Raw genomic sequence first — 9,627 nt, forward strand, 5'->3', positions numbered from 1 at the left:
TTAGCTTGCCATGATGGAACAATGTGTGTGTGCAACTTGCTATGTATGAATGGATGGAACTATATATGTATGTACGATGAAATTTATGTGCTGGATATGTCATATGTTTGTTGTGAAATAACCCTGTGAAATATATCTATATATGTCATATATATTTGCTGTGAAAATTGTTGGATTTAAAAAAAAATAGAAAAAAAGAGCCAATGCACGCTCTTTGTCGTCAGCCACCGACGGCAATGGGCTCTTTGCCGTCCGCCACGGACGGCAAAGAGGCCACATGGCAGCCAACTGTGCTTCCTGGGAACTGACCCATTTGGTCAGTTTGCCTACAGTGGCGGACGGCAAATCCTTTGACGACTGCGGCGGACGGCAAAGCCTTGGTGGGCAGTGACGTCCAACTGACGTCATTAGGCCGACGACAAAGGCCTGATGCTATTTGCCATCAGCCGCGGACGGCAAATACTGCCGTTAGCCAGCTAACGGACTAACAGCGAATTTATTGCCGTCGGGTTTCTTTGCCGTGAGCCGCTGATGGCAAAGGCCCCTTTGCCGTCCGCTTCAGAAAGCAGACGACAAAGAAGGTCTTTACCGATCCTTTCTTTGCCGGTGCATTTTGCCGTCCGCCGTCCGTGCCTTTGCCGTCCGCCTTGGCTGACGGCAAATTAGCTGATTCCTGTAGTGATGGTAGTAGTACCAGCTGCCACTACCGGCCACCCGGGACCATCGTCCTGGCTTCTCACACACACGACGAACCTCCTAGCACTGCTCCCCTGCGCCTCCATGCCTCCAATTGGAATCTTCTTATACGGAGTTATATGGAATATAACATATGTCATTCTACATTTATTGATGTTGTCCATTGAAACATATCATCGAGAGGGAAAGTTAACCGTCGGTTATTACTATACACTGTCGAGTATTTTCTCAAATAACCGAGAGGCACACATGTACCGTCGGCCATTTTCACTCATAGGTGAGAGTTTTCTTTTCACCTTTGGCTATTAAATTTCACCACCGGGCGTTACATCTAATCCCCGTGGGTGTGTCAAAAACCGTCAGGCATTACATGTAATCCCTGAGGGGGCCCCAAAAACGGGCGGGTATTACAAATAACCGTCGGGCATTACATGTAATCTCCGTGGGTGTAGGGAAACCCGTCGGTCATTACATGTAATCCCCGTGGGTGTAGGAAAAACCGTCGGGCTTTATAATGAACCGTCGGGCATTAAGTTGGATACCCGAGCGGTGGATTTTCACCGTCGGGCATTCTAGTATACCGTCGGGTATTAGTAGTAATACTTGTGAGTTGACACTAACCGTCGGCCATTGCAACTACCGTCGGCTATTACTGTAATAACCGACAGCCCGTCGGCTATTAGGTTTCACCGTCGGAAATATGGGGATTTCTAGTAGTGGGCGGCCGATCCTCTTCTGGCAACAACAAGGGTCGCCGCAGCGGCTCCTCCAGATCGCGTCCAGATGCGCCAAGATGCCAGATCTGTGGCAAGCCTGGCCACACCGCCAAGGACTGCTGGTACAGGTATGATGATGATGAGGACGAGGACAAGGTTGCGGCTGCTGCGGATGGCTCCTACGGCATTGACACCAACTGGTATGTCGATAGCGGCGCCACCAACCACATCACCAACGAACTTGAGAAGGTCACCATGAAGGAAAAGTACCGCAGCAAGGACCAGATACATACTACTAGCGGTGAAGGTATGCGTATAAGTCACATTGGCCACACAATTTTTAATACCCCTCGTCGTAAAATCCATCTTAGGAAAAAATTTGCATGTTCCTAGTGCCAACAAAAATCTTCTTTCCGTTCATAGAATTGCCATTGACAATCATGTGTTCCTTGAATTTCATCCCTTTTTCTTTTTGATCAAGGATTAGGCAACGAAGAGGGTACTCTATCGAGGTAGATGTGTTCGAGGGCTTTATCCGTTGATTCCGGAGCGTAGAAGATTCAATAAACAAGCTTATGGTGTTGTCAAACTTTCGTCAACACGGTGGCACGATCGATTAGGACATGCTTCTTTTTCTTTAGTTGAAAAATTGCTTAGGAAAAATAAGCTCCTGCATGTTGGTGAGCGCAATATTGAAACTATTTGTGATTCTTGTCAGCGAGCTAAAAGTCATCAATTACCGTATCCCATATCTACTAGTGTCTCTACCAAACCGTTGCAATTAATCTTTTCTTATGTTTGGGGTCCTGCCCCTAGCTCCATTCGTAGACATACCTACTATGTCAGCTTTATTGATGACTACAGCAAATTTTCATGGATTTATCTTCTTAAGAAAAGATCCGACGTTTTTCAAGTGTTTCAAAACTTTCAAGCACTTGTTGAACGCAAGTTTGACAGTAAAATTATTGATGTACAATCTGATTGGGGAGGGGAGTACAAAAAGTTGAACTCCTTCTTTCAAACACTTTGTATATCTCACCATGTGTCATGTCCTCATGCTCACCAGCAAAACGGTTCAGCAGAACGCAAGCATAGGCGCATAGTTGAGGTTGGCCTTGCACTCCTAGCACATGCCTCCATGCCACTCAAATTCTGGGATGAGGCGTCACTGTCGTTCGTATTGTAATTATGCTTCCGAGTCGTGCTATCAACAATGAAACTCCACTCGAACGCCTCCTTCACACCAAACCAGACTACACCACCATACATGTGTTTGGATGTGCTTGTTGGCCCAACCTCCGTCCCTACAATCATCGTAAGCTCATGTTTCATTCTAAGCAATGTGCTTTTCTTGGGTATAGTGCTCAACATAAAGGTGTTAAATGTCTTGACATCTCCACCGGACGTGTCTATATCTCTCGTGACGTTGTCTTTGATGAGACAAAGTTCCCCTTTGCTGATCGTCATCCCAACGCCGGTGCCTTACTTCAGAAAGAAATCCTTATCTTACCACCTCATCTCCTCGGTCATGATCATGAGGGCATTAATAATTGTGATGATCATATGTTGACTAACCCGCTTACCAGCGTGCACGAGCCTTCTGATGATGCAGGGAAAGATTATGGTGAAAACAGCAGTCAAAACGATGAAGAAAACAGCTCCCATGAGCCATATCTTATGTGCTGGACCCTGGGGAGCATATCCCCCTCGGGATCCAACCTGCAGCAGCGCAGGCAATTAGCACCGGGATCTGTGCCGCAACCAGCCACCAGCGCTGCGCCAGCCGAACCAGAGGAGACAGGCACGGTCGATCACGTGGGCGCAAACGACCCAGCGGCCCAGGTGCAGCCCCGGCCGACTAGGAGCAGTGCGTCTGGCCCGCGCCCGTCAGCAATTGACACACGGCAGTCTGACACTGGCCTGGACTGCACGCGGCAGTCTGACACTTGGAGGTTTTGCAGTTTTCTTTGGACCCAATCTTATATCATGGTGTGCCAGAAAACGGGCTACTGTTTTCAGGTCAAGTACTGAAGCAGAATACAAGGCATTGGCAAATGCAACGGCAGAAGTCATGTGGGTGCAATCTATTCTGAAGGACCTAGGCGTGAAGAGCACAAAAGCTCCATGCTTATGGTGTGATAATCTAGGTGCTACATACTTGTCTGCAAACCCAATTTTTCATGCCAGAACGAAACATATTGAGATAGACTTCCACTTTGTCAGAGAAACGGTGGCCAGCAAACTCCTAGATTTTCGGTTCATCCATTCAGGACATCAAGTTGCAGAAGGTTTTACAAAAGCATTGCTTACAAAAGGTTTTGAAAATTTCAAGCATAATCTCAACCTCATGAAGTTGTGATTAAGGGAGGGTGTCAAACATACATGCGTGTATATATGGGCGTACGTGACAGGAAGATCCTGCAGGTCGTTTAGGAGATAGTCTAGGCATATCTTTTTTTTCGACCTATCTTATCCCTTATGCTGTTGTAACTAGATTGATCTCCTCCTCTTTTCTTCTCCCGCAAGTTGTACTCCCGATTCTCTCTCCAACTGTATGTATGCGCTATCAGGGATCTGCGCCCCTGCTATATAACACGCAACACGTCCCCTCGTACCGAGGTAAGACGTTTCCCGCATCGCACACGGTCCATGTAGGCGCTTGTGCATTTTGTATATGGCGTTTTTTTGTATGTGCATCAGGGTAAAGATTGGATTATTCAACGGACATTTGGTGCCATGATGTGACGATTCGTTGTAGTGCAATGGATGGAAGAACTGTGTTGTTTTTGTGCAACATATGTTTTGCCTCGCGTTCTCTGTGAACCGACTTTTCTTGTTCTGGACGAAATTGCGAACAAATATGTTGATGCATTTGTAGATTTTTGCTGGCAGCCACTAATCTGATTTTCAGTTCACCGCAGTTGATTTCTCTTAATAGATTGTAATTCCTTTTGTAAGATTGGATTGCTTCGGTTTTTGTGAGTATTTACTTGTACTCCTCTCTGGACCGTCTTAGTGTTTGCGAACAATTTATTTCACAACAATGCTAGTGCCTTTTGTGTCTTTGGCTCTTTGCAACTCACAACTGTACTTTCATATAATGCTTAATAAAAGATAGTTTGATACATTATAGTGAAAAATACATGATCAGTGTCCAACAATAGAAACCTCCACTTAAAAAAAGACTTTACAATGAGAACACAATAACATAATGAAAGTAAAAAAGAGTGCAAGTCCTATGAAAACCTTAATTTACACATCCTTAATTGAATTGATCTATTTCGATTTGCGTTTGACGACTGCCATGTAAGTAAGCTCGACGGATCCCATGAACAATTTGCCACCTTTCTTCTCCACGACCTCTGTCGGCCTCACGCTCTTGGGTCCTCTCATCTCCTCGATTATATTTCCCTCGGCATCAATCCTTAGGGCGAGTAAGTGGCTATCGACGCCAAAGGGAAGCTCAGCCTTCTCACGGTGTAGCGCGACCCAATATCCTCCTTTCTTGTCGGGCCTCACATTATCGGGATAGCCCGGAAGGTCTGCGAATAGCTCCATCGTTCCGGCCTTTGAGCCCTTGATCCAGTACCTTAATAGCTTACATGGCCCGGTGGATGAGATGATGAGATGTGTTCGATCAGCGCTGATGGCAAAACCATTGGGGTAAGTGATGTCGGCCTGGAGCACGACGGCCTTTCCTGCCCGCGGGTCGTACCTAACAAGGCGGCCCGTCGAGTCTCCGGTTCTTGTGACCATCTCATGCTGAGACCTATTGTAGTTCCTGGAGCTGTCCGTGAAGTAGACCTCGCCAGTGACCTGGTCGATGTCCACCCCGTTGGTGAAACGGAGAGGCACGCCATCAACCTCCGTGACAAGCACAGTCGCCTCCCCGCCGCCCGGCGCGACCCGCATGAGCCCCTTGTAGGCGTCGGCCACGTAGAGGTACCCGGACTTGAGGTGGAACCGCAGACCGAGCGGCCGGCCGCAGTGGCCCTCGGTGGCCGTCTCCGGGCGAAGGAGAGACGCCGTGCACGCCTCGCTGCTGTAGTCGGGGCCGTAGGTGTACGTCGTCCAGCCGAGCGCGTCGCCGTTCCACTTCAGCACGCGGCCGTCGGACACGCCGCTGTACGGGCCGTTGCCTTTGGCGTCGAAGGCGACGCTCTCAGGGCCGCGCAGCAGTCCGTGTCGCAGCGGCAGGTGGCGCGTCCGCGTGGCGTCGATGCTGGGGACGGCGGCGGCGGCGGCGGCGGTGATAGGCAAGAAGAGCACGAGCAGTACGGCTAGCGTGATCGTCGCCGCGGCGAGATCCCTCCTGCCGCTCGCCATCTTGACTTGCTTCGCTAGCTATCCCGTGTTTCGCTGGCTTTTTTCTGATCGATTGGTGTTGGTGTTGCCTCGATGGATTGATTGATGCCCTGGTTCGTTTGGTGCCTCTTTTCTTACTAGATGATTTCCCCGTGCGTTGCTGCGGGACCTTTTAGTCTCTGGCTCTCTGCACATGATAATGCATAAACCGAATAACTTTGCTCTCACAGTCCATACACGATCTTGAGATGAGAAATTGCAATGGACACTATACCTGGAGTACAATTGTAAAGATTGCAAAATGTGAATGATAAGATCATTTTTTTTATTAAATAGAGTGATATGACATAAGTAATCTCACATGACTTCCATAAATATTAATGTGTGAAGACACTATAAAGAACAAAGTTTTTGAAATAAAGACCCTATGAAAGGTTATGTACAAATTTCCTTTTTGACATACTTACTGTGCATTATGTACAAATTTCCATAGTTTCATTTTCTTTTGTCACAAAGCATTGTCCTGAAAAGATGCATGATCTAAAAGATATTATATTTTCTTTATAGAGTATATAGATAAGCTCAAAGATCCATATTATTGCGTTGCAACAGAATTTGCTTGCAAGAGAGTTAAATTATGGATGGAAAATTATAATCTACAATAAGAGAGTGAAAAAAGCTGATTTTTGTGACTAAGGGTCCGAAACGTGTTGAATTTGTTTTGTTCAGACCTTGAACAATAGGCATATTCTAAAAAAATCATTTCATCAAATGAAAACTGAAGAAAAATAGCTTGGAGTCCAGCAATCAGCTGATACTCCACAAGTCCACATAAATAACATGATTTGAACTGACGTGAGTTGTGGTGCTTGATTTCCCATCTCAGGGCCGGGCACATAGTTGTACAAACTGTGCGGCCCGCACAGGGCCCATAGAGTTTGGGGGCCCCAAAAAATTTTATAGGCCTATGTATTTATTTTCCCTGGCATGGGCATTGGGCCGCTCGGCGCTGGCGCGTCAAGCCTCGACCGTCTCCCGTCCCAGGCCGCCTGCTCGATCGGTTATGCCTTCGATGCTTCCGATCGCAGGACGCAGGTTCTGACTCGATGGGATGGGAAAGGAAACCGAACGGCGAACCAGGAGGCAGGGATCGATCGCATCCAGAGGAAAGCGAACAACACGGGATCTTGGTTTGCATCTAGATCCGGCGACGCCGCAACGGGAGACACGGCAACAGGTACAGGAATTACAGCCCTCATTGGTTCGCATCCATGATCCATCGATTATTCCTCTCGTAGTCTCCTGATCTCGGGTTCTCAGAGAGGAATTTTCGATCATATACTTGTTGCCTGTCTTTTGACGCCTCTTCTACATGTATTGACTATTGAGAAAGTATCTAGTGTTATTTGCTAGCTAGCTATTGTGATCCTATCATTCTAGTTACTGTGATTCGATGATATACCTATTGTGATTCTAGCTATCTACTACTCCCTCCATTCGGAATTACTTGTCTCGGAAATGGATGTATCTAGAACTAAAATACGTCTAGATACATCCATTTCCGCGACAAGTAATTCCGAACGGAGGGAGTAGCTAGCTATTGTGTTATCAATACGGTATATACCTTGTTATTGTGATTCGGGTTCTCGGGGAGCAAAATTGTTTCTTATACACTGTATATACGTTGGATGGCCCTCATTGTACTCCTAATTCTACTCCTATAAATTGTTTCTTATATACTGTATGTACTCCTAATTCTATTCCTATTTCCAAATTACTTTTGGCAGGGATCATTAGAGAGACAGGAAACATGACTAGTTGAGTTAGACGGTTCGTCTAATTGCCAAATATTGACACATAATCTCCAATTGATATCTGTTGCTGTATGAATAGGTATGCTTTTTTGTATAACCAATTGTTATGTAAGACATTATATCATAATTGCTCGTTAGTTCATTTTAGTGAGATAGGGCCCCACATTTTAGTTTCGCACAGGGTCCCCAATTTTGCCGGCCCGGCCCTGTCCCATCTATCCTGACCACTATCTTTATGATCCGTCATTGGTATACCAGGGGAAGGAAATCCCTACAATATAGTAAAGTAACACAATTATAACTGAGTAGCAATGAGCCATATCTATCTATGTGTGGGTGTAGCAGCAAAAGTGTTCACCTGAAACAAATATGGTGTCATAGGAAAGCTCGTTAATAATGCATCTTGAGATAGTACCGTCGTCGAAGCAATGTGTTAATCCCGATGGTGAATCTCTGGTGCTAGATCTTCTTCGTATAAATGTTGAAAATAGACCGTCTCGAAGACATAGACCGGATGAGATGGAGCCTATGATGGAAGCGTTCTCATCCAGTATAAAAAATTAGTCGCTCTCTTGAATAAACTTCATGGATACTATTTCTGAAACGGGAAAGCCAAAAAGCCATATAAACATTTACGTATGCCCCATCAGCAAGGTGGAGAAGCGCATAGTCAGCTAATTAAGAAGTATGCAATGATACAATCTCTGTAGACTTAAAAATCAATAAATGTAAATATCTCACACCTAGAAGATAACCACTAAGTCAGTTCAACATAGGCAAATTGCAGTGCAGTTGAGTACAAAACACAAAAAAACACAAGTTAGCAGGGATTAATTTATTTGGATTCATAACCAAGGAAGACATGCAGATCTACGACCTACCAAGGCTAGTGAACGAAGATGACTTCGTATTACTATTCCACACATTCAGCAAACAATCTGGCCAGAGAAAATTCCTATAAAAAGCTTTCCCTGAAGGTGAGCCTTATCTGAAGGTCACTCAATGTGGCATACATGCAGGTATCTCCTATCACCAATTATCAGTCTATTACATTTACACCTACAGAAGGCATAAAATCTTGAATAAACAGTGGCAGTTAATCAATACTACTATAAAATAGCTACATGTAAACAGCTAAGGCAGTCTGGAGTTCTGAACAAAATGCAGTTTTCCTTTCTTAGTCATTTTGCGTGTGTACAAATTCGTGCAAAAAGGAACTGAATGTGATGAACATACCAAAAATTATACCCACAATCGATGCACCATATTATACCCACAATCGATGCACCATCTGACCCCAAGCACCAACATCACAAAGTGCAGTTGACAAATTTAACTCTGGCCCTGTTTTCCCTATGCAATCAGATAAAAGGGAAGAAACACATGTCAACAAAAAAGAGCGTTTAACATGATAATAATAAGACCTTTAGACACGATTTTTGGGTTAAGGAGAGGAATTTGAGAAAAGATAGGATGCAATTTTATAGGAGGATTTTGTTACAGAAAACATTAATAATGCACCAGTTAACAAATTTTGCCCTCACGGGCAATGGAGAAGAAAATACAAACCTTCCTTCTTGTTCTTGTAGAACTCTTCCTTTTACAGTATTGGCACGCAGATTCTTGCGTCCCTCACTGGCAGCAGCAGTACCTGGCCATCACACGCAGACGAGAGAAGGAAATATACAAATCAGTAAACAGATAGATAACAGAACACCAATTTTTGGGGACTCGGGAATCCATCTGGGAGCGGGATGGATAACAGCAGCAGCGGATTTCGGAGGGCGGGGCCAAGAACGGATTTGTGGCGTGGGCGTGCACCGTACGGTGGTGGAGCACCGCGCGGTGGTGCTCGGCTGGTGCTTGACGGCGTCGCGTCGCCCGGTCTGCTGCTAGATACAGAGGTGGAAGAGTAAGAGATGCGAAGAGATTGACTGATGGGCTTCTGATGGGCCTCTCTTTATCAATTATTACACCGACTCGTCGTCTACCACAGAGGGCTCTTTGGTTACCAGCGACTCGCACGATTTTTTTTTTAAGAATTGCTGACGTGGTAAGCTGCACAATGATAATAAAAGTAATTGCTGAGGTGGCAA

At 45.6% G+C, this 9,627-nt stretch overlaps 1 protein-coding gene across 1 annotated transcript; it reads right to left on the bottom strand.

Moving 5' to 3' along the window:
* Positions 1 to 4,688: 4,688 nt before the first annotated feature.
* On the bottom strand, positions 4,689 to 5,738 carry LOC109769066 (protein STRICTOSIDINE SYNTHASE-LIKE 10-like). The gene has a single exon (XM_020327805.4). The coding sequence runs from the start codon at positions 5,736 to 5,738 to the stop codon at positions 4,689 to 4,691; it is 1,050 nt and encodes a 349-aa protein (XP_020183394.1).
* Between the last annotated feature and the right edge of the window lie 3,889 nt (positions 5,739 to 9,627).

This window comes from Aegilops tauschii, chromosome 7 (genome assembly GCF_002575655.3).
Source record: "Aegilops tauschii subsp. strangulata cultivar AL8/78 chromosome 7, Aet v6.0, whole genome shotgun sequence".
Lineage (NCBI taxonomy): Eukaryota > Viridiplantae > Streptophyta > Magnoliopsida > Poales > Poaceae > Aegilops > Aegilops tauschii.